At 44.5% G+C, this 26,794-nt stretch overlaps 1 protein-coding gene across 8 annotated transcripts in view; it reads left to right on the forward strand.

Annotated features, from left to right (window-relative positions):
- The window catches only part of LOC146821128 (uncharacterized), a 257,656-nt gene that overhangs the window by 68,676 nt on the left and 162,186 nt on the right, over positions 1–26,794 (forward strand). For 6 of the 8 annotated variants that reach the window (XM_085612087.1, XM_085612086.1, XM_085612092.1 and 3 more), the window contains one exon: positions 11,795–12,174. The exons of the other annotated variants lie outside the window; for them this stretch is intronic. In XM_085612087.1, the coding sequence (XP_085468213.1) occupies positions 12,077–12,174 (98 nt within the window). In that variant the 5' untranslated portion in view covers positions 11,795–12,076. The remainder of the gene's footprint in view (positions 1–11,794; positions 12,175–26,794) is intronic. 8 annotated transcript variants of the gene reach the window in all.

Below are 26,794 nucleotides of genomic sequence, written 5' to 3' on the forward strand. Positions count from 1 at the left end.
AAAACAGTTATCTATCAGCAAATACATGATGTTACCAAATGCTTCTTTCACAGTGATCCGAAATGCACACAGACTCACAGTGTGATTCTAGACAAGCACCACTATGCCTATGAGTTTACCAAAACTCATTCACTACAGTGCAAGTGGTAAGGGATCTGCACACAATCTACATATTTCACGACTGCAATTTACTGTCAATGCCTGACTCATTTAATGAAAGCATAAGCCATAACTGTCTTCTAATGCTGCTAAAACTTGACAACCTGACTGGTTTTAAAACAGTTATCTGTCAGCACAGATGGTTCACAAATGCACACAGACTCACTGTGTGATTCTAGACAAACAACACTATCCCTTGCACTATATCAAAACACATTTCTTCATCTAGAAGTAGTACTACATTTCAGTATAGAAACATAACATAACTCATTTCACAAATTCATAAACAATGACTGGTTTCTAATTCTACCAAAATATAAAAACTGCACAGTTATCTGTCTACAAACACATAAAAAACACAAATGCCAATCACAGAATGGTTTCTACATGCACACACATTGTAGAGAAAAAAAGTACTCCCTACACTTTAGCAGGAAAAATAATTAAAATCAAAATAGTCTACATACATCCCCTCACAATTAAATAACTCATCTTTCTAGTTCTTTTGTAGATTAAGGAGTATATCAATCACTCACCATATTTTCTTTTACAGAATCTCTGCACTGTGCACCTCTCAGCAAAAGCAAAGAATGAAAACGTTTCCCTTTCATTTTCCACACATATACATGTAAACATCAAATCACAATCCTTCGCACATAAACTCAAAAGCAAACACACATTTCTATTGGTTAACCATTTCAACCCTTTCCAACTGAAATACATTTCAACCCTTCCCTCAATCTGCCTTCTGCCTGTTACCATAGAAACAGGTCATGGAACACTGCACTGAGCTCACAGGTCACAAGTTCAGCACACAATGTTCCTACACAAGACAGGAAGTGTGCTTGACTTTTCAACATATCAGCTTATCATATATAATGTTCCTTACCATCTCTTTTTGTTAACCAATAACAATCATACCTTTAAAAAACAAAAATATACACCCTACCTTTCAGTGTAGAAAGTTGTTATACAACCAATGATTTCTTGTCATTTTTCATAAAACTTTGCCGTGGATCCGCGCACCCACCGCGAGAGAATCCGTGCATCCAACGCGGTAGGATGCGCGCACCATGCGTGCATTTCGCCGCTTTTTTTTTTTTAAAAAGGGGGGCCACAGGGGTCCTTCTGGGACCCCCTAAGCAGATCTAGAGGGTCAGAGTATTTCCACTCTGCTCCCTTTATATCTTTTACACACTTATTACCCTTCCATCTTCAGCCTCGCTTCTACCGAGGCAGAAAATGGCCGCCAACAGTTCCTGGTTTCGAATGTAGAGAGACGCTCGACAGCCAATTAGCATTCAGCGCGCGATCGGGAGGGTGCGCGCTCCGTTCGGGGAGGTTGCGCTTACGGTGCGGGTACGGTCCGCGGATCCTCCGCGGCCATAGATATCACTAACTATTTTACCCTAATTTTCTCAGGAACTACTGAACAGATTCACACGAAATATGCAAAAGGCACGAGTCCAAACTGAGGACTACCTCTTTGCCAAATTTGGTGTCATTCCGTTCAGCGGTTCGAGCTGTAGCTGCGACAACAGATCCTATGGGAAATTGCATGGGGAAAACGCATTTTGGGACCCCCCTTTTTTCTCGGCCCCCACTTCACGGATCACCGCAAAACTTTCAGTTTAGGAGTGGAGCGGAGCTGGCCAAAAGTTTGGAGAGTTTCGCGAAGATTCGTCAATCAGCGCCAAAGATATTCCCAATAGAATGTTGCGGATTTCCTATGGAAAATAGGTCCTAACTATAACTATCTACTGGCGACCGCCAGTAGATAATGTACGCTATGTTAATGAATACATTTACTTCTTTTTTCTACATTCATGGTGTTACTGATATCTGCAATGTGTTTGAAGTAAGGAACTTTCACAAAGTTTGTTTAGACTGCAGTAGGGATAGTAAAATGGACCTCTTAAGTTCAACACTTTCCCTACTTTTGCGTTGCGTTGTTTGGAGTGGATATAGTAAATCTCACAACTCTGAAATCCAGCTTTATCCCTACTGTTTTACAGACTGGAGTGGGTATAGTAAATTTTACCCCTCCAAAGTGCAACACTTTCCCTACTGTTGACCTGTTTGGAGTGGTAATTATAAAGGTTACCCCTCTGAAATCCACCGCTTTCCCCACTGTTGCAGAGACAGGAGTGGGAGTTGTAAATTTACCCCTCCAAAGTCCATCACCTTCCTTTGTGTTGCATTGACTGTGGTGCGAATAGTGAATTTACCCATCCAAAATTCAACACTTTCCCTACTGTTGCACAGAATGAAGTGGTAATAGTAATAGTAAATTTTACCCCTCCAAAGTCCAACACTTTCCCTACTGTTGTGCTGTTTGGAGTGGAAATAGTAAATGCCACCCCTTCAAAATCCAATGCTTTCCCTACTGTTGCACGGACTAGTTTGGAAATAGTTAATTTTACCCCTCCAAAGTCCAACACTTTCTCTACTGTCGTGCTCTTAGGAGTGGTTATAAAACATTTAATCACCCTGAAATCCAATGCCTTTTTTACCTTTGCCTTGTTGGGGTGTGAATAGTAACTTTTACTCCTCTGAAATCTAATGCTTTTTTTACTGTTACCCTGTTTGGAGTAGGTATAGCCAATTTATCCCTCTGAAGTCCACACTTTCCCTACTGTTGCGCTGTTTGGAGAGGGAATAGTAAATTTACCAGTCCAAAATCCAATACTTTCCCCAACTGTCGTAAAGACTGGAGTGGGAATGGTAATTTCAGCCCTAAGACATCCAACACTTTCCCTCCCATTTCATAAAGTAGAGTAATAGTCATTTAAATGATTGTACTTTTTATTTTTAGGTCAAAATGGGCATGGCATACTCCTATGTTACAGAGGTCACCTCTTTTCTTTTGCAGAGGGATTTTTCTGCCTGGGAGATTTAGAGGTTTGGAGGAAGAAGCTAAATTTGTGTTGAAAACACATGGCTTTACTCAGTTGCAGCCGGCATGACTCACAGGTTCATGCGGGGATAGGGGTGGTGGGGGGAGGGGGAGTCACGCGGGGGTTAATTTAATTTAAAAAAATAATAATTAAACTTACCTTTCTGCTTCCGGCCAGGTCCTGCATCATGTCTGCTCTCCTGCGCTCAAGGAACAGGAAGCAGAAGCAGGCAGCAAAGCTCCCTCCCTTCCCTAAGCGAATCACAACACTAGCGGCTTATGGGGAGGCCATTTTCTCATGCAGCCTCCATGGAGAAAAGGCAGAGTGCGCATGACTAGTTGGGGGGGCCCCAGGGGGCAGACCAAACAGTCTATGCTCACTCGGGAGTGGGCAGGGACATCAGCTCTCCCCTGGCCTACTCTCAGAGCAGCCCCACCACCAAACATAAAATGGTAATTACAGAAAGTTATTACCATTTTATGTTTCTGCGAGAAGCAGTGGGGTGACACTCCTCCGCACTAGTGGAGGAGCTGCCCCTGAGGCCTTCAGTGCGTGAGAGACTTTTTGCAAGACGTAACCTTAATCCTGTTCGACTCTTTGGTCAAACAGTTCGTCTCTTGAAAGGCCTGTTTCTGACACACAGCCGCCGCTACGCAGCCCTCAATAAAATCTTGCTAAATCACAGGACCCCACTCACCTGTTGCTTCATACTCTCTACTCAGGAGCCAGGAGACATTTGATTTCCTAGCTCTTCAGAGCTATTCCAAATCAGACTGACCCCCACTGAGTGATTTATGTACATGATAGGAAATAGATAGAGGATACGCTTTACACAAAAGGAATGAGACAAGCCAAGCTCACACCCACAAGATCTCATGTAATACCAATCCTGTATATTCAATTCAATATGTTCCACCACGCATACTTAACCCCAGCATGCCTAGGTGGCATCTACACAACTGCTAACCCCAACTGCTGCTGCTGCCTGGCTACCTCTGATGACTTCAAGAACATGTTCTGGGACTGCCCAGCAGATATCACTTTCTGGAGGACAATCACTGGCCTCAAGACTTATGCAAGTCACAATGTTGTGTTCTAGGACTGTATGACCATCCTAAGTCTGGCAAGGTCAAGATTGGTCAATATTCCTAGATCTAGCCTTTCTATTGGCTCAATGCACACTCACAAGCAACTGGCAGGCTTTCTCCCTACCGGTGATTCCGTGATGGCGGGCCACCATTAGGGATGATACAAGACCTCCGTAGTGGAACACACATCCTAAAATTATTTGAGCCTCCTTACACATTCCCCGAGCCCAAGCCACTGACACCCTATAATTGGTTTTGCCATCCTCTAATTATACTGGCAGCTTGACCTACCTCTCTAGCGACTTTGTGGTTCCAACTAGGTTGCACCTTTATTCTTTTATGTGCAACTGAACTACTGATTTCGCTTCTGGACCAGACCTAGTAAAAATAGGATTGCTATTTTTTTCCATTCTTGAGACTGCAATTAGTATATCGATAGCTCTGTCTGCTGCTGTCAAGTATGTAATAATGAGTTCTTTACATTCAGATAAATACTAACTGGGATACATACGTGGAGTAGTACCTCAATTCTATTTATGTAATCATACGATATGAGCACTGACTGCATCTACCTGATACCATAAAAACCTTGTATTGTATTGGGTATCCTTACTTGACCTAATTAAACCACAGGTGAACTGCCTCATCTTTTAAATCACATTTGTCTCTTTTGGGCTCCCTTTTAATACCTACAAAGTCAAACATTGCTTTCTGGACAAACGTTTCTGCCTAGCAATTGACAAATAGGATGATTTATCTAGACGTGGACCAGGCTCTTTGAGCCTGTTTTGCCAATATAACAATAGGAAAATCTCTTAGATTTTCATAAAATGATAAAAAGATTGGTTTTTAGAATTTATCTCATCTTCTAAAGTCTTCAAACCTCCTTCATCTCTCCTCTTAAGTCAAGATATCTCTTGATTTATGCTCAGAATTCGTCCTAATATAGGCAATGTTTTTTTATATTGAGCTTCTCCACCTACATTATTAACTATGAAGCAGTTTTGGGAAATCATGGTTGCAATTTGTATCTGTGTTCTCTACCATAGCTTTTCAGAGTCACCTTTTTAGACTGTGGGAGATATTTACAACTGAAGAGGTGGAGTAAGGCGTTAGCCGTCATGGCTTAACACCTCGCTCTGCCACTTCAGAAACACAAGGATGCACCATATTTACGAGAATATGGTGCAGCCTTGCGTTTCCCCCTACGCTGGCGCTACACTTAGCAGTGTAGCACCAAAGCAGGCACACTTGTACCATAGTGCAAGGGTGTCTGTGTGCAGGGGAAAGATTGTTTATGTACAGGAAGGTCCCCTTTCCTGCACATAAACAGTCTTTAAGTGCCATTTTGTCACACATGGAAGTCACAAAAGGGCATTTTCGGTTAAAGATTGTTTATGTGCAGGAAGGGGGACCTTCTAGTACATAAACAATCCAAGACTTTTTGCAGCACACATGGAAAAAGCAAAAACGAGGAGAAATAAAGCATTTCACCAACTTAAGAGCAGGTTTTCCCTGGTCTTAATTTTGGTGCTGCCTCCTATTTATGTAAATAGGGGGAAGCATCAAAATCAATGGATGTTGCGGTGGGACTCCCACCGCAAAACCCACTGCCCAGCCCTTTCACACTAAGCATAGCATGAAAGGGGGCCTTATTTACAAGGCAGAGTTAAGCCCTGTTAAGTGGCTTAATGCTACCCTGTAAATAAGGCGAAGCCCCAAAAGTAGTAAAAATGAGAAAATGTAACTAAATAAATTGAAGGAAGAATGCTTAACCTCTAGATGTCTACATTTTCAAATATCACGTCAATATTATCTTTTAACAGGGTCCTTGGATTAACAAAGATCCCATAAGCATAAAGCCTTTTTCATATGCAAACTTTAAATTGATAGATTGCTCAAGCTTCCAGATCTGCTAAACCCAAGTCTGCTCTAATAATTAGAAGCAAAGTTATTGAAAGTAGTCCTAAGAACATCCTGTAACAAGATGGTTCTCACAGCTAGTTCTTGTTTCTTTTCCAAGCAGTAGAGCACCATGTAATATAGATGCACTGTATTATCCAATCCAATATATTAGATGTTATTAGCCTGATTGAGTGATGCCATGTAAGTGAAATGCAGTGTGCGTAAAAATTGAAATGTTGAGTACATTTTAAGGGGTTGGTTAAGGATAGAGAGAGAGGCTCACGAGGCTGCTGGGCAGCAAAACCCCTGGCTCCTAGAGGAGTATTGTTTACCAACATATGATCTTGGTCTGCAACCCGGCTTAATAAGTACGTGTTTAGAGTTGGTTGGTATGGAAACCCTCCAGTCTCTAGACTAGAGGGAAATGTTTAATCCAGAGGAGAATCGACTGGTATTATCTCCTCCAGCATACTATTTTCATGTTGGACGGATCCAAAGACCTCATTCAGGGTTTGGCAGAATGAGAGAAATGCTGTCAAGTAACAGTCGTCCTGCTCCCCAGACCTCTGGATCCTCTGCCATATTTTGAGGTGAAGAAACCAGTGGGTTAACAACAACAGACTAACAGCTGGCTTTGCCAATGATATTCACTTTCCTGTTGGTCCATCCATCACAGGACTGACAGGTCATAGAGGCCAGTGTGACCAGGCAAACCATGACATACACAGGCAGGGAAAATGTAAAATGGCCCTAATGGCATGGCGAAAACTCCCTGTACATCGCGTCCATTCGTTTTTTGTTTAAAGAAAATAAACTCTTGCTTCAAATATGGCACCTGCTTGGCAAACGTAGTGTAGTAAGGGTAGCTGCCATATCAGGGATTCCCTCAGAAAAGTGCTGAAAGGCAGGCGCGAACCCCCACTAGGGTGAAAGGATCTCTGCCATAGTGGTGGAGATCATGGACTCTGTCCTCCTGGTGGACCAGAGACCCTTAAGTGTCTCCTCCCAGGATCACAATCCTTTTTGTGGGTGTAGTGCAATGTGTATGAAGCAAACATGTTTAATACAATTAAATAAAAACATTAAAATAAAATAACATTGTCTTTGTAAAAGTTATGACATTTTCTATTAATACTTTTTACAAAGAAAGTAAATTCAAGTCAAACGTATACATTCCATCTAGTTCAGACCTAATGTTGACTGGCAAGTGGCAGTCATCCAGATATATATATAAAGTTGAATTTAAACATTTTTCTTGATATCTGCCTGCTACATACACATTTCACTACACCCACAAAAAGGATTGTGATTACCAAACTTTTTTAAAGATCCACCACTCTCCTTTGATTCTTCCTTACTCTCGCTCTTTTTAGTTAATTGGAAGGTAAAATGGGCAAGACAGGCAATGAAGCTGGAGGAAGAGGCTGGAAGTTCCCAATCCCACCTCCTTCCATTCCAGCTGATCCAAAGGACTACCCCACCGCTTCCCATCTTGCTCAGTGAGAAAAAAGTGTGCCGGAAAGGACTGTCAATGGGCCACAACACAGGAAGCGGAGGACTACAAACAAAGCCTTCATCCCAAGTCATTGGTCACAATTCCTTGCTCCGTCATGGATGAAGTATCACCTTCTCACAATCAGGCAATAGTTCTCAGCTGTGTGCCGACCCAGAGCAGTCACAAAATGAGGAGGGTTTATGCTCAATGGGATTTGCACCCCCCATGAAACTGCACCCCTTTCCTCATGACTCACGATATGCCAATTGCACCTTATTTTGCCAGAAACCTATCCCCAGCTGACGGCTTCTATACCAGTAGCCAGGCCAGTATTCGTGGATGTGCCTGAATGCCCTGGGTAGCCTTCTGCAAAATGCCTGCAAGGAATATCTGGAGTTTGGCCAAGCAGAGCATGAATTGATGAGTTGATAAACTGCGTTATAAAAATGAATTGAATTTAAATCAAAAAGCGACAAAGCAAAAAAAGCATGTCTGCACAATCTTCAACATAAAAGTGTGTATATGGAATATTTAAAAAAACAATTGAAAGGAATACAACTGACATATAAATAATACGAATACTCTACATTGTTGCAATGTATTTTTTCTACGGTGAAAACAATTTTTCCAGTTGCAAAATGTTTCATAAAGCGATTTCAATACACATAGAAATACACGAATTTAGTTTATTTCAGGAATGCCTTCTTGATACTAGAGACGTCAGAACCCCAATGATGAAATATGATACTGCATAAACCATGGCACTGAGCCGGGAGCAGTGGCCCAAGCACACAACATTGAAACAAATGACTTTTATAGATCCAGAGACCGGGATATGAGAGAAGATTGTCATCGGCAGCTGATGAGGAAAAATGAAAACATAATTGAAAGAGTAATCTCTCTCTCTCATTACTTTGCAGTCCTACTGGTACAAAATTGCCAATTGGGGAGTGGATGTAGCCTTACTGCTAGATCGGTCGACATCGAAGCTGGAGAATCGGATCCAGTCTCGGCAACGACGCTCAACATCCTGTGATTCTGGGCAAATCATTTAGGGGCATATTATCAAGACAGGCGATAAAATTATCGCCGCTTTAGTGGCAGAAAACTGCCGCTAAAACGGCGATAATGGGCTTGATAATATGGTCTATGGAATTCCAATTGAAGCCCATGTTAGATGTCCTTCACATAACATGGGCTTCAATTGGAATTCCATAGAGCATATTATCAAGCCCATTATCGCCGTTTTAGCGGCAGTTCTGCCGCTAATGTGGCGATAATTTTATCGCCTGTCTTGATAATATGCCCCATAATCTCTCCCTACCTAACGAAAAAATGAATGTTTCCATTTGTAACGAAACTGGTGCCCATGTAAAGCGCTCTGATACCCGATTTCTCGGGTCTAGTTCGCGCTATATAAAACAAAAAAACACAAGAATCATGAGAAGTACTCCGCTAGATATATTTTGTCAACACTCCTTCCAGTCCAGCGCTGCACATTCGTGCAACACTATCACGAGAATAATAAATCCATGAAACCAGGCAGAGGAAATACTGTATGGGCTGGCTCAGGACATTTATACACAAAACATTAACCACAAACAACTCTAAAACATGTTAAACAAACGTGTGTGTCTGCTGTATTACTCTCACTGTAATTTAACCTCGTGTACAGAAAAGCAACATTCTCCAGGAAAAACTGATGACAGTAGTGTGCAGGCAACATTGGTGATTGATTGATTGATTGATTGATGTACTTCTTAGGCTAGTGTAAATACCAATGATCCTTCCCACCCCCACCTATTAAAGAAATGTGGATAATCTGGCCGGATACTGAATGTGATTTGCAGTCTTTAACTTGTGATGGTGCTTGCAGGTTTTGGGCGCCAGCACTAACTTTTGCTGCCTACTAGTAATTTTTCATCATCAGACTTTGACCCGGAGCAGGAAAGAAAGGAGAAATAGGAGAATGTGGAATCAGATGTAGACAGGCTTGGTATTGAGTAACCACAACACTCAACAGTGCTGGTGGTAGGCTCCATCAGCATTTTTTATAATCACGCATTTGTGGTTTGTAATTTGACATCTCCAGTAAGGGCAGCCCTTACTTATCCTACTCCACACATCCAAGAACCTGTTACCCAAGCTGTTTCAATGTATTTTGGCATCCAAGCCACAATTCATTCTTTTGACTACTTTTCTCCTTGTGTGCACTTCAAGGTCCTCTGCAAATGCTGTGTTGTAAAGGATGGCAATGACTGTAGAGCCCAGCTGGGGCAGTCATAAACAATGACCAATGTGACCTATGCAACAAATTGGCCCCTTATCCTTCATATGTCCATCCTTGCAAAAACAACGCCTTCCAGTATCCAAATATACCTCTTATATTAAATATATTCCCAATCTTGTGTTTCAGCCTGTAGTCACTCCTTAGGGAAGTGGTTTTGGTCGTAAAAACCCTGCTCTGACCTACACATCTACAAATAAAGTTGTCTAATTTCTGGCACTCAGCACCACCTCCATGCTCATACAAGGACCAATCGTATAGTTCTCCAGGTTGCCTAAACCTTTCTGAAGCTCAAAGTCTCACACCCAAGAAATATCTAAATGCCCCAGTTACTTCTATCCACTTCCTTGAATGTCAAGTCCAATGTGGGACACTAATTTCACCAGGTATTGAGCTGAAATGTGTCAGCACAACATGTGTTATAACCTTTCACTAGCACTCACTTGCAAACTTGCCAATTTTAGAGTCACCATTCAGAATTTATGGCTATAAAGTTCCAAAATTTTAGATATTTCAAATGCTCTCTGACAATATTTGCACTCGCTCCGTGTTTGCTAGTGGTGGAAGACCCACCCTGAGATTTCAATTTGCTTTTAATTCCTCTTCATGGTAAATAGAGCATCTTGCAGCATGAGGGCGTGCTACCAGAATATCTTCATTGAATGACAAAAAAAATGGCTCTTAAATATTTCTTATAAAAATATCACACCATTAGAAGTAATATTAAAAGTGTACACCCACCTGGCCGATATTTTTATAAACGATAGTTAGAGCAGACATTTTAAGTCACACAATATTTTTCTCAATCATATTCTGCCATTCATAGTCAAAGTCAAAGTGTTCCTTGTTGTTTTAGTTAGCTAAAACCATAAAAATATACCAATACAACTCGGGGGCATATGTATGAAACCAAATTTTAGTCGAAACGCTGCGAATCGCTATTTCATATGTATGACACACATAACCAGTGCAAAATAAGAAATGGCAAAATTTGCGATTTCTTAGGCTGCGAAACTCCTTATTTGCAAATATCCTCGCAAAAAGGATATTGCAAACTAAGAAATCACAATGACATGTATGGAAAAATCGCTAATTTCGAAATTCGCAAAATAAGAAATCCCAATTAACATCAAGTGCATGCAGGTGGTAAACAGGTGCAAGGTACTTAAACCACCCCACAATGCAACAGAACCTTCCACAATGGCAGCACTGTTTGTGATAGCCTGGAGGCTGCGTATTCGGGCTCTTGCACAGAGGAGAATGAGACAGGAACGTATATTCAGGCTGCGCATCACTCTGTTCCAGCAGACTGAAGAGGACATCCATAAAAAGTACAGGCTGCACCCACAGACCATATTGGACCTGATTGAGGAGCTGAAACCCTATTTGGAACACCCGACACAAACAATTCCCACACATGTGCAGGTCCTGTGCTCCCTGCACCTCCTGGCGTCAGGGAGTTTTCAAGGGGTCATAGCGGAGGTTGGCGGGGTGTCACAGAGTGCCCTTTCGCGCTTTTTCCATGCCTTTCTAGATGCAATGCTACAGAGGCTATCACATCACATATACTTCCCCACCACCCAACAGGCATTACAGCAAACAAAACTTGACTTCTACCAGATTGCACGTTTCCCCCACATCATTGGCTGCATCGATGGGACCCATGTGGCCATCACACCCCCATCAGCAACTGAATATGTCTACAGAAACCATACATGCTACCATTCCCTGAATATACAGATTGTGTGCAACGCAAAGTATATCATCAATGACATTGTACCCAAATACCCTGGCAGTACATATGACTCTTTCATCTTTAGACACAGTGGAATACACAGACGTCTGAGTGCTGGAGAGTTTGGGGAGGGATACCTGCTAGGTAAATACATGGCACACATCCATACATCTACTACATCACTGGAGGGTGGGGACATTGACTTACCTATTGTGTCTATCCCTGCAGGTGACAGTGCCTATGCAGTGCGGGACTTCATCCTGACCCCGTATCTGGATCCAGCCAATGCAAGTGAGAGGAGATACAACAGGGCACACAGTTCTACACGCTGCGTCATTGAGCGTACGTTTGGAATCCTAAAGAGCCGGTTCCAGTGCCTGCATAAAAGTGGAGGTGCACGGCAATACAGCCCTGAGACCTGCTGTAAAATCGTGGCAAGCTGTGCAATGCTCCATAACATGGCTATGAGGAAAGGCACCACAATTGATGTGACCGATACAGACAAATCGGATGACGATTGCCCTGCTCCCACTGGCAGACCAGCATCAGGAGTCGGGGCAGCTGCTGGATGCCAGAGACGGACTGAGATCACACAAAACTACTTCTAGGTGAGTAATGACTAATGATGACATGAGACAAAAAATGATTCTAATATGTGCAGTGTTTATTCACACTTCTCAAGCATTCATTGTTGCTGTACCCAGCACATGTTATGCACACAGTGCAGGTACGGCACAAGTAAGTGTTCAATATGCATTGTTGGGTTACATCACCCATTGATGCTAAATTGTCACTGAACAGTTCACCTCCTTCGGTGATGCATTGGTGCTGTTTGGGTTCCAGGCTGAGTGCCCTCCGTGGTGTTCCTAGGTCCTGCACCCTGTTTGGAACTGCGCCTTCTTGCTCCAGGCAATGTAGGTGTGATGCTACTCCTACTTGAGGTTTCCTCACTCTCGCCAGAGACCATGAGAGCGGTGCCACCTGAGTTGGCCATCTGCATTTGCTCCACTGCACTGGTGACCTGTTCTAGCCCTCTTGCAATGTCCTGACAGTAGTGCGACATTTCCAGCTGCATGGTAATGCTGCGACGTGTCAGATTGCTGGGGGTGCTGCAGAGGCGGTTCACGGCCTTAGTGTAATTGTGCAGCCGTGCATTGGCACGTCGGGCAGCCCTGTCACTGGCGTCTTGGTTGTGCCTCAGGGTGTCACAGAGGTCACGTATGGCACCTGCCATGGCCATGATGCCCTCCCCCATGTTGCGTTGATTTTTGTTCAGACTGCATAGCTGCCTATTGATTTAGCGCAATGATTTACATTGCAGGTGCTGTACCTGCAGCATGCTGTGTTCCACTCCTGAAAATATGGTGTTGTCCGCATCAGTGGCAGTGCTGCTCCTAGGCCTTGACCTGCGTCTTTCCAGTGCTGGAATGCTCAGCCTTGGTGTTTCCTGACTCAGCATGTGTGACACACCCTGACTCTCCTCTCTTTTGTCACTGTCCTCCCCTGTGGCCTGTATGTCATCACCCAATGGAGGCAGTGGGGGCACATGTGTGCGCTTCCTGCGCATGATTGTTGTGTGCTCCGTATCATCACTGGAGTCCCCATCATCATGCTGCTCCTCAGGATGTTCATGCTTATCTCCCTCTGCACTGTCATCACGTGCCCTGATTTGTGCTGCGGATGTAAAGGGGACTACATGAGTTTATGTCTTTGACTGCAATTTGCACTCAATAACGTTTCTACAGTTTGTCTAGGCTAACTTCTGACACTTTATTATTTACTTATCCCCGACCCACATGTTGCATTACATTTCCTATGTCTCATGGACACACAGTCATACATATTACTACAAGTTCCATGATGCATTGCTGGGTGTGCTGTAAGACTTGGACTGGAATGACATTTGTTGTGTATATTTTGCGCATTTGTGGAAGTGTGCATGGGATGGGGATCAGTGCAGATTTATTTGGCATGCATCTTACCTTGGCTGCTGGTTGCAGGGTCGGAGCTGTCAATGTCAGCCACACCACCGACGCTCTCAGGCAGGAGGGTGGACTCCACAAGCTCCTCGTGGGGGTGTTGGCTGTGCTGCTGTGGATGGTCCTCCCCCGGTCTGGTTTGCATCCTTGAGTCTGGATGCCACCCTCTCCTTCGACCTTTGCCGCATGTCGTACCATCGCTTGCGCAATTCCTCGACTGTGCGATGTGTTACACCCACAGCATTCACTTTCTGTTGTATCTCCAGCCAGATCTTTCGTTTTCTTGCTTCTGGGACTCGCAGTGCCTTTTTCCCAAAGAGGAGCTCATGGCTGCAAACCATCTCCTCTATGAGGACCTCCTGCTCCTTGTCAGAGAACTTGTGCTTCCTCTCAATCTTCTCAGCCTCCTTGCCCTCATGTTGCTTCTGGGACTCCATTGGGGTTTATTCTATCCTGGGAGGCCTCCTCACACTCTCCAAACAGCCTCTGGGTGTGGCTCAGGTAAGCAGGTGCAGAAAATCACTCCCACTTCCTGGTTGTGATGTCATCAGGCTGCACCTGTATGGCAGATTCCCGTTTCTGCGATTTCTTAATTTGCGAATTTCGCAATTAAGGAATCACAAATAAGGTTTCTGAGACTTTTTTGCGATTATTAAGAAATCGCTAAACATTAGCAAATTTTTTTTTACATCCCGATTTGCGAATCTCAAACTGCAAATCGCAAAATATTGCAATTTGAGATTCGCAAAACGGGAGTTTCATACATATGCCCCTAAATCTAATACTCAATTAAAATACATATTAACATTTTTTGCTTTGCTACGATGTGGCTACTATACAAGTCTGATATTTCTGTTAAAAGTTAGAGTTTGCAATGGTGCTGGGAGATGAAAGAAGAAGTGGTAGACAGTTTTATGAGACGTTAACTCAGAAGTGCTATAGTGTTTTTCCACTTGGTCTGTTTTTTGAAATTTCTCATACAGAGTTAAAAACTTTACTAGATTACAGTTGAGCCGTGGGTCATTTGGATTAAAACATTTTAATATTGCTAATCTACAGGTGCAAATGGCTCTTGTAGTGAATAGATTTTTTAGAAATAAGAGAGGGGTTGGTTTTCGGAGTGGAAAAATGCATATTAAATGGATGAGGTCCTGCTTTAGCTCTCGACAAAGGCTGCATGACTTAGGGCCCTTGTATTGCCAGCTCAGTTGGTCTGCATTGGATGGTAACGATCCGATGCGTATGGGTAGGAACTTTGTTTTCAAGTAAGGAGAAAAGGTCAGACCAAAGTATGTTGCCGGTTGCAATTTTGTGTACAATTGCAGGACCATCCATGCATGGGCTCGTTTGTTTAATCTGATTTTGTCTTCCGTTAGCGATTGCTTTCTTGCTGATTTCTTCCGTATTTGTTGAAAGGAGGAAAAGGATACATTCAGTTGAAAAAGTCCAGTTGTGTTTGTGAGCTTTCATGATGATTGTAAGTGCTTGGTGTAGATTGACTGAGAGTCATCATTTACTGCCCTCCAGAGCGCATTATTGATTGGATTTTGTTGGTTGGTCCAGATTTTATACCATGTTTTTATTGTAGTGCATCTTCTGTGTAGGTGCTGCGGAGATGAGTAACGTGATAGTGAGAATACTGTTTTGTATGTCCGTATTTGAAGACTCTCCAGGATCGCCGCATCTTTACCCATGTTGGATTTCGCTTGCGTAGGCCACTGTTGGCAGAAGTTTCACTTTGATGACTGCTAAGAGCAGTGTAAATGATGGACATTTTAGGGTCCTTGCAATTGAGCTGAAAGCAAATATTGGTCTGTTTTCTTTTTTCATGAAGCTCTCATTGGGTTTTTGAAAGGTAAGTTGGTTATCCATAGAAACACCTAGGTACTTATAGCTGCTGACCACTTCCAGTTTTGTGTTACTGATTTTAAATAGTAGTGAAATCTGGGGACAGCGACTTATGATGATAGCTTTTGTTTTTGTTGTATTTATTTCTAGCATGTTTGTTTCAGCAAAGTACCCCAGCTTATTGATTGCCACTTGTAGGCCTATTCTTGTGTGACTTAGTAATACTGAAGGACGGGGCCCTCTAGGACCACGCAGGTACTTATGAACACCTGCTATGCCTTCCCAAATGAAGAGTCGATCAGACAGTGGAGAGTGAAAACTTATGTATTTATTGTTATTCTCTGCAGAGGAGCCCAGTCAGACCATCACCATAGGATGTTTGTCGAGGGGACTGACTCCTCAACATTCTCTAATAGAAGATAAACCCTTCAGGAGACTTCGGCCAGGCCTCCGGTGGAAAAGTACCAGTCTGAGCCGGACACAAACAAAGGAGGTACAGAGATGAGCCAACACCTGCCAGATGGACATGCTTTCAGTGGCCCATGGCCACTATGCTGAGTCTCAGCGTCTCCTAACGTGGGAGCAGAGCTACATGTATACAATGGAATGCAAAGCAGAATAATTGTCGTGTTAGCAAGTCGAGCTGCGGCCTTGGACAGAGTAAGGAAATATAATGAAATACAGCATTCTGCTGAGGCAAGCTATTCTGAATTCTAAGGCCTAACATGCGCTCAGCAGAGACAATCTAATAAGGATTACGAATTACAAAATGGAGTCACAGAGGCTAATGAAAGCAGGCATGTTACTGGGATAACCCAGTGGGTTGCATAACGTGAGGATAATTACATGTACTTTAGTCACACATTGCTAACCCATTATAACATGCTGAATGCGATATGGGAACGGGGAATTTTAAATCTAACAGACCCTCATTTTAGCACGTGTGGCTAAAGCCTTTATTGCTATCCGGTAGGGTCTTTACAACTCTAGTGGGGAGGAGACAGTACATAATCATCTATCAATCAAAGTAAGGTAGTAACAAGGCAAGCATTTCAATAATCAAACAGGCCTTCATCAATAAGAATAATTGACTGAACGTCTTGCAACATCATGTTGGAGACTTTATTATTGTGAACAGAAAGTCTAGGAGTTTGTGTAAGCTTAGTAACACAGTAAGTGCAACATATCGGGAGACAGTGAATGCACAGGCAACAAATAAAGATGATATCTGCAATACCTATCAGGGCAAGAGGAATCTTCCAACCCCAGGACGTTAACAAACCCCAGAGCCATCCTGTGAGAGTCCGTGATTCGTTAACCATTGTCCTCATGTATTTCTGAGGCAAGTTTGTGCAATTTCTGTATGGCAGAATAGACAGTCGGGCGCTATCTGGTATGTATACACAACAACTGCTGCCTATGACACGACAGGCCCCACCCCTATCGGCTAGGATAACATCTAAAACCATTCTATTTTGAAGAGAGACAAGTCTCGTAGCCTGGAGCTCAACTGTAATATTGGTCAGTATACCTGCAGTAGTATTAATGACTCCCTCAACTACTCTTGCGAGACGACGAATGTTGCGGCTGTTGAACATGGGGCCCCAGAAAGGTATGAGACCCTTCATTATATCAGTAAACTCGTGCAGGGAGGCATCTGCCTGGTCAATGTCATCTGGATCAACAACTCTCTTAGCTCGGGAAACTGAGACATCCCTACACTGCAGACAATGAGATCTGTGGTAGTCAGGAGGAGCCAGATAGACTGGAGGAAGAAGGTAGGAAAAGTAACATCGCCCAAACCATCCCTCAGGTAACCACACAAAACCACGGTCACAACAAATAAAATAAACATTGGGGGGTGGGATCAATGGCGGGCTTTTTTGCATTCTCAATATGGAGGTGGTGTTGCATCTGCTATTCCCCACATCCACTGTTCCCATTCCCTGATCACAAAAAGGAGCTGGTGCATCTGCAACCTCCCGAGGTATAGGCTTGTTCTCAGTGATATTACGGGCTCGGAAAGATTGGTAATATTCTGATACATTAAACTGCAAGAATCTATCTCTGTCTATCCCTGTCCTATTGATCTTTCTACCCCTATCCACCGCTGCAAGGCAGTTATTAAAAAATACTCAAATTGCCCATCGCCAGAGGAGGTATCATACGGGATCTATGCTGAGGATATACTTTCATTGACATGCAATGGGAACTGCGTCTCTTAAGATCCAAGGAGTCAGGCTGGGAGAATGGACGAACCAAGCTAAGTAGAACAAACCAACCCTCACAGCCATTAATGTGAGACAGAGGCACAGGCAGCAGTCTTTCGCTTTTATGTGTAACTGGAGGTAACAACCCACATACCCAACAGTTTGTTGTATTATAAACAGCATGCGTTTGGTGCAGCGTCTGAAAAAAAACATTATCTTTATAAGACTTCCGGTGCTCTTCTTTGTGGGGTGCCAGCGTGCCAATGATATCTTCAGGAGGTGTTGATGTAGTACTTATCCAAGCATGCACAGGATATTTATCTTCGAGAAAGAACAGTATTCCGAGTACAAACATCAAAGCAACAAAATTATTATCACGAATATCACTTTAGTCTTTGTGGGCCAGGAGGACCAAACAGAGCCATGCGGGGTGGGGCGTGGAACCGCAAAAGGCTGCGTCTCATCAGAGATAGGGCGGCCAAAGGGATGCATTATGGAAAAAAAGGTACTTGGGAAATTGGAGCCACTATACAACCAGCCCGAGGGATATTCTTCTTTCCTGTGTCCTTCAAGAGCCTCACAGGCATGTTCCTATCGTTCATCAAACGTTGTCTCCCACGGTGGAGCTTCACAATGGCAACCTGACTGAAAACAATGGCGGCCCTTACTAAAAACAATCCTTCTTCTTTCAGGATAGGGCAACCTCCCTCCAGGGCAAATATCCTCAACAATGCTCAAGTCCTTCCCTAACTCCCGCATTGCCCTGCTGATGCACTGTCCTTCCGTCAGGGCCGCACATTGTACCTTGTGTGCTCAGGCACTTCCTCATCAACAAACAAAGGTAAGAGCTCACATTCAGATGGGGATCGAGACTCAGGTGTTTGTGCTCCAGGAGCTGGGGTATCCGGAGTGGCTCTTATCTCAGGGGGAATCGCCTCGAATAAGGCCTCGTCCCTCTCCTTGTCAGTCCGTGCCCCTCTCAGCCAGACATCGAAAAAGGGAACAAAGCAGGGGACCAGCTCCCCTTCCTGGTCAGCGATCCCATCCTTCACCCAGGAATCGTATGGAAGCGGAAGAGGCACATACATACAAAGCACAAAGCATACATATAGTCAATCAAAAGAGGGTATTAAATTTCAGAAAAGCGCTTAGGTCTCAGTACGCCCCATACATTAGCAGGGCGCCCGAAAACCACGTCATACGGTGACAATCCAGTCCTAGAATGCGCAGTCACCCTTGCCGACATTAGTGCTAGGGGCAGTGCATCTGGCCCTTGCAATCCTGTGCTTTCATGTATTTTTGACCGTGGCATTGAAGTGAATCCCATTGTCACTCCAGATCACATGTGGCAATCCGTAGCGTGGGAAGTACTCCTTTAGGAGTGAATTTGCTGTTGCTAGAGCCGTATTCTCTTTAGTTGGGTAGGCCTCAACCCACAGACTGAATGTACAAACTACCACTAGTACATACTTCAGATTATTCACTCATTCCATTTCGATGAAATCCATCTGGAGAACCTCGAAAGGGAAGGAAGGCGGTGCGAAATTACCAGCAGTTTGAGGGGTGCCTTTTCCAGGATTATGCTTGAGACAAATGATACAGTGTTTCACCAAGTGTGCTGCAATTTTAGGGATATTCTCATTCAGCCATACTGGGTCATACTGGGTCTAACAGTTTACAAATACCTTTTGCACTAATGTGCGCCGGGCCATGGGCCATGGTGGCTACAGGAAAGACGTATGCATTAGGCAACAACCACCATTGTTTGCCTGACAAATCAGTCCAACACCCGTTCTCGTCTAAACCCCCTGTTCTCTCCTCCCACATTGCCAATTCATCGGCAGTCACCTCTCTTTGTATTTCTCTTACACTTTCCACAGTGGTCTCAAACATCCCATTGTCTGGAACCCATCCAGCAGGACCTGCCAAAAATGTTTTACTCATCTTTGACCTAGCTGTCTCCTTAGCCGTCTGGTCCGCAAACGCATTCCCCCTCCCCACATCATCCACAACAGCTTTATGTGAGCTGTATTATATTATAGCCAGATTGTCAGGGAGTGTCAGTGATGATAACAATCTGAGTATTAGGGGGCAGTGTTGTATTTTCTGTCCATGAAATGTCAGGAACCCCCTTTCTGCCCGGAGGCACCCAAAATTATGTGCTACGCTGAAGGCATACTGACTGTCAGTATAGACATTAACAGCCAGTCCCTCACTCAATTCACAGGCCCTTAGGAGAGCGGACAATTCTCCAGCTTGGGCAGACTGATATGGGGCACGGATGTCTCAACTACAGCATGTAGTGTGGTGATTGCATTGGCTGCAGTTGTAGTGCCATCCGGCAGATTGAAATAAGAGCCATCGACATATAGTTCCCCTTGGGGGTCAGATACAAAGAGAGGGTAATAACATGGCTGGATTCAAACTGATGCATCTTTTTATGGTAATATGCGGAGCAAATAGGGTCAGTTCATATCCAGTAAGACGTGCACTGGTGAGGTGCTGTGTCTTCGTCTTGTTCAATAGCATGTCCACAGCTTGAGTTACCATCACTGTGAGGTCAGTATCGAGGTCGAGCCCTGCCGATTGTCTGATTAATACCACTGCTGCCGCAGCAGCTCTCATACAGCTCGGGAGTGCTCTGGCGACATTATCCAAAATGGCTAAAATGTAAGCGCAGGGTCTCTGCTTACCACTGAAACCCTGTGTTAGTACAGAAAGTGTGCAACCGTCAGCCTCATGTACATAGAGCCCAAAAGGTTTCTGGTAGTCAGGTGTACTAAGCACAGGAGCAGAGCAAAGCACAGTCTTTAATTGTTCAAAAGCTTGCTGGTATGCAGGTGTCCAAGGCAAAGGCTCATGCACATCTTTGGTGGTGAGGTAAAGAAGGGGTCTCATTAGTAAGGAGAAGTAAGGGATCCATTGCAGACAACAGGAACGCACGTATCTCACGTTGGGTCTTAGGGGCAGACATGTTAGTTATGGCAGCTATGCGTTCTGGTGTTAGTCTGCGACCCTCCTTTGACAGCAGGTGACCTCCTGTTGACAATACTGAAACTTCGATAGGGACACTTTGTGTTCATGGTGTGCCAAATGATGCAGTAATTTACCTGTGGCCTCTTTACAGCCCTGCTCAGTGTCTGAGGCCACCAGAAGATTGTCAACATATTGTAGCAACACATTACCTGATGGAAATTCCAATGCATCCAATTGCGCTTATAAAGCCTAGTTTTAAATGCTAGGGCTTTCCATATAGCCTTGTGGAGCATGACAGAATCTAAAACTCCGACCGGCTATTTCAAATCTGAAAAGATAACGGCTATCGGGATGGATGGGAATGCTAAAGAAAGAATTTTTTAAGTCAATGACTGAGAGAAATTTAGTGGTCGGTGGAATGATAGTCAAAATCATTGTGATGTCAGGCACCACAGGATATTGGAGAACCACAATTTTGTTTACCTCTCGCAAATATATCACAAAACGGTAAATGTCAGAAGTAGCATCTGGACATTCCAAAGGGGCTTTTTAAGAATAGGAAGGGTGGGGCTATTGCACAAATTTGCTGTTGTCTCCTCAACCACCCTAGACTTAATCAAATCCTGAATTATTAGCAATAAAGTATTTTCTCCTGCCTGGGATATCTTGTACTGGGGAGTTCTGGGCAACCTGGCATTGTCTTTCACCTATATAGAGGCAGGGGGTATTTGAAGCAACCCAACATCGGTATCACCAGTTGCCCACAATGAGCGTGGTACGTCGTGGAACTCAGGAGAGAGGAGGTCGTCTTTTGCAAAGCATTGCATGGCATGGGCTACTCGCGGGCCTACAGTCATGTGAACACCATCCGGGGAGCAATATATTGTTGCATGCAACCTTTTTAACAAGTCCAATTCAAGTAAGTTCTCTCCACAATTCGATGACTTTAAAAGGACCAATAGTTAGACCAAGACGCCAAGAAACCTACCGAAATATTATTTTGGCCAGACAGAGCTCCCCCGGGACCAGTGAACGGGAAACAGAGCTATTCATAGCCCCTGTATCAACTAGGAATTTCTCTTGTAAATCTGCAGTAACGTATGATCCACGCTGATCTACAGGCACCGGAACTGGTCCCTTGACCTAACCCTGGCTGTCCACTCTGCCTATTGTTTGTCGTGTTCTCTGACTGCGTCTCACCTCAGCCTTCCCCTCCACGTCCTCTTCCTCCAGAACCTCTACCTCTAGGAGCCCCACCTCTCTGCAACCATTCCAGACACTCATTCCACCAATGTCCCTCCTTTCTACAGTAAACACATTGGTTGGGCCACATAGGAGCACCAGATGCGCCACCCCTATTGGACCTGGGGCCCCGCGGACCAGGCCCCAAACCACGACCTATACCACCTCCTCTTGCCAACCTGCTGCATCAACACTCTCGTTTTCAAATCTTTCGTCTTCTTCCCCACTCTTTCCTTGTCCTCATTCTCTTTATGCTCATAATACTGAGCCATACTTAATATGACTGATGGGGAGGATGTGGTCCAGGTACTCTCTGAGGCCTGCAGTCGAGCAGCAATCTCAGGGAGTAAATCAGTAACAAACCTGTTCACAGACAAACAAACACCACCCTCCTGTGACAAATCCTGACCACTAAAATCTAGGAACACCCCTTCAAATCTGGTAAAGAAATCCAACACACTGTCATCCTTCTTCTGACGACACGCAGTCAACTTATCCCAATCCACTTTCTTCGGTGGGATAAGGGAGTGCATGTAGGCAATAATACCTTTGGTTTCTCCCCGGGATAACGCTCCTTATACCATGCTCTGATGTCACCCCATGTGTCCCCCAGTTCCAGTGCGTGGTCCTGCGTATGGACGTGTCTCCATATATCTACCGGCACCAACAAGCCGAAGAATAACTCTATGTCAGCTAACGTCTTCACTGTGGAGGAGGCCGCTTCTGTCAATTCCTTACAGTATGCAGTTGGGTTTTTTCTCGGGTCCGGTAACTGACTCTTTAGGGAAAGGACCTCACTCCTTTTCCAAGGGGTATAGATCCATTGCTCTTGAAACCGAGCGTCAGCTTACTGTCTTATTACAGTATTTGCAGAGTCGCGCAATTCTGGTATTTCGGGATGGTAAATAGGATGAACTTCCCTCATGGGGTGTTGCGCCCCCAGTGACGGAACCTTCTGGAGTAATCTGCCTCAATAACCCACCAAGGTGGATAAATTACTAAAAACCTCATTCGAGCCATGTCTGTAACATATACTTGGTCTCATATGTCATAGATAATCTGAGGTGCGGTACCCTGAAAACACTGCTCCCACAATTGTATCGAGTGGCCGACATGTGTTTAAGGGCATGTTGCTGTATGAAGGGCTCATATTCTTTCATCACACTCCACACATCCTCCACAGTATAAATCGGGTGTTGGGCCCCCTGAGTTGCCTGGTTCGCTACCATCTGTTTCTCCTCAGTACCTACAGCAGAACACACTAACACTTTATTTATGCGATCCTGCTCTGCTGCCCAATTTGTGTCAGGAAGTCCGCGTGTGGGCGTCTAAACATGCAATGGTGTTTGGGGTGTAGCACCCACAGAGGGAATAGTAGATGCTGAAACGGGTACCATCACATAGAGGGTCAGAGTGGGGGGTGGAAGAGGAAGAGTATTAGATGAGGCGGAACTAGGAGACAAGACAGGAGAGGGAAGGGACAACACAGGGGAAGCGGTAGGGTCTGTTCCTGTTACCGGTGAGAATTCAAGGGAAGTAAGTTGGGCTGAGGCCGATGCAACGGTGCTGGGAATATCAGAGGGAGCAGTTCCAGAGGCCGGAGCTGGGGAAGTGGGAACCGCGGGGTATATCCACTGCGGGACATAGAGTGGCGGAGGACGAGAATCCGGAAGCTCCTCAACTAACTCGTCTCCCTCCTGCCTCGCAACATAACCTTTATCAGTCTGCAGTTGAAACTTTCTGTCTTTGCGCTCTATGCCTTTCTCTATCTTTTCCCTATCATAGGCTGCTGCCTTCTGAGTGATTGTTTGCGTCTCTCTCCTTCTAGCCACCTCCTCTGCTCTCAAGTGCCGCTGCTTCGCTTCCTTTTGCCACACTCTCAAAGAGTCAAACATGGACTATCTATTCTGTTTAGCAAACAATTTATCCTCCAGGAAATTCATTTCTGTTCATCGAACAAACCAGTAAGTGGCCATTACAGCTCAGTATTGTCCCTTGTATACTTATGCCACAATGTGCTAAACATAATAGGGCCAATACCATGTTTGACATATATGCCAAATTCAGAGTACCCTCCGGAGGGGCGAGCTGATTCTCTTCCAACCGCACATCTTTAGAACAGCATCAGCATCCGAAACATCCAAACTTACTGAAACAAGGCATCTTAACATAACACATGCACTGTCCCTAACGGACAAACCACACCCACAGTTGTAATACAAATAAAACAGAGGAACAAATATTGTTTGCAACCCAAAAGCACTGTCTTGATTGCACAGTGGCTACTCACTCAAACAAACATTGCACAAGCACCACCACGACGTCTGTCCACAAACCTCATAACACTCAAAAGCAACAATCAAACCACAAATCAGCTCGGGAACCTCATCAGAACAAAACAGTCCAAAGACCGCACCAAGACAAGTGGACAGCCCAGAGACTGTACCACGTTCAAGAAGACAGGCTGTAGCCCCAGGCCTTTTGCAAGCATATACCAAACTTCCAGTTGGCCTGGTAGATTGTTTGCAAACAGTCCCAAACCTCTTCGAGCATGGGACAAATTTCCAGTTGGCCTGGCAGACTGTTCACAAACACTCAGTGTCCTTTCCAAGGGTCCGCAAACCCAGCAAGTACAAATCAAGACGGTAATAAACCACACCAAGACACAGCCCGTCAACTCGTGTCATCCAAGCAAGGCAGTTCGCAAACTGCACCAAAGACAGTCTGGAGACTGCACCAATACAAGAGGACAGGCCTCGGCCCCAGACCTTTTCAAGAACCAATCCAATTACCAGTTGGTCTGGCAAATCACCTGTGAACAGTCCCAGACCTTTTCACAGAGAGGCCAATTACCAGTAGGCCCGGTAAACTGCTCTCAAGTGCTCTGTGTCCCTCAAGGGTCCACAGACCCACCAAGTTCAAGACAAGACAGTCCGCAGACTGTCTACCAGGACACGCAGCCTGTCGGCTTGTGTCGTTCAAACAAGACAGTCAGAGACTGTACCAGGACACGGCCCACAGGTTTGTGTCGACCAAGAATGGTGCCATTTTTCCTAGAACCAAATCCCTCACCTGGTGCACACAGGTCAAGCAAATTATTCTCCACTGCTGTCTCTTCAGACCAAACAGTCAGCTCCAAGGTTTTGCCTTTTCAGGACCCCAGCCAAGGGCCACTAGCCGAAGATCTGTCTGATTGGGAGGGCCAGCAGCTGCAAGAACCAAGCTCGGTCTTATATGTGAGGGGCCCCGATCCTCCCGACCGACCAGCCACCACCCCGGCCCCTACGAACCCGATTACAGATGAGGGGGCCCTTTTGCGGGGTCCCTGTTTGGGCGCCAACTAAAGGATGGGGCGCACTAGGACCACGCGGGTACTTATGACCCCCTGCTATGCCTTCCCAAATGAAGAGTCGATCAGACAGTAGAGAATGAAAACTTACGTATTTATTGTTATTCTCTGCAGAGGAGCCCAGTCAGATCATCACCATAAGATGTTTGTCGAGGGGACTGACTCCCCAACATTCGCTATTAGAAGATAAACACTACAGGAGACTTCGGCCATACCTCTGGTGGAAAAGTACCGGTCTGAGCCGGACACAAACAAAGGAGGTACAGAAAGATGAGCCAACACTTGCCAGATGGGCATGCTATCAGTGGACCAAGGCCACTGTGCTGAGTCTTAGCGTCTCCTAACCTGGGAACAGAGCTACATGTATACAATGGAATGCAAAGCAGAATAATTGTCTTGTTAGCAAGTTGAGCTGCAGCCTTGGACAGAGTAAGGAAATATAACGAAATACAGCATTCTGCTGAGGCAAGCTAATGAAAGCTTGCATGTTACCGGGATAACCCAACGGGTTGTAAAACGTGAGCACAATTACATGTACTGTAGTCACACATTGCTAACCTATTGTAACATGCTGAATGCGATATGGGAAAAGGGAATTGTAATTCTAACATTACTATGTTGTCCGCATAAGATAAACAGTGTACCCATACATGGCGGATGTGAGTTAACTTCTCCTAAAATATAGCCTTGTTTTAGTCCAGTGTTTGTACAGATTTTCCTGGTTAGTCTCTTTCCGTCTGCGATTTTAAAGTGCATCCACGTGTTTGTATGGAGTATGAGTATTGGTTCAGGGAGGCCCCGCTGCTTCAGTTTGTGCCATAGTAGGCCTCTGTTGACATGATCAAATGCCGCCTTGAAGTCTATGAAACATAGATATAGATTTTTTCGCTGCCGCAAACACTTATCTGCCATTAGGCCTAGGGCTAGGATTTTTGTGGTGGTATCTACTCCCCTACAGAAACCAGACTGGTTGACAGGGATTTTGCTGTTGTTCTCATACCAATTTACCAAGTCAGTGACGACCAGTGAAGCATAGTATTTCGCTTCTGAGTCTGTTAAATCGATTATTCGATAATTGGCTGGATCTGTTCGGTCCCCTCCTTTATACACTTGATTAATTATTGAGCCTCTCTAATTCTCCAGCAGACTATTTCTACTGCTCACCTCACAGAAACTGCCTAAGAGTTAGGATCCAATTTGTAGGTTGCTTGGGGTATACTATTTGGTGCTCAGGCCCCGTTTTGCCGTCCTGTGCTTATGACCTTGGATACTTTTTCTTCTGAGTATGGAATTAGTGATTGCTCTTTTAGCATTGTACTCTCCAGGATGCTTCCTTATTCTTTAAATACTTGATTGTTCTGATCTGTTGGGCCTACTAGTTCTATGGTTAATAAAGGTGTGATTAATTTTGTTGGTGTTGGCAAACTGATTGTACTATTGGCCTCTACAGGGAAGCAGTTTGATGTTTCCAGGACTTCAACATTTTTGTCAATTGGTATGGTAAAAGTCAACATTAAGTGATGTATCCCGGCTGGTTCTGTGACACAGACTGCATTTATTACCTTTGTAGGTCTTGTAATGCCATTTACTTGCTCCCAAAAGGCGCTTGCGTTTGATCATTTGG

Source organism: Triturus cristatus, chromosome 6 (genome assembly GCF_964204655.1).
Source record: "Triturus cristatus chromosome 6, aTriCri1.1, whole genome shotgun sequence".
Taxonomy (NCBI): Eukaryota; Metazoa; Chordata; class Amphibia; order Caudata; family Salamandridae; genus Triturus; species Triturus cristatus.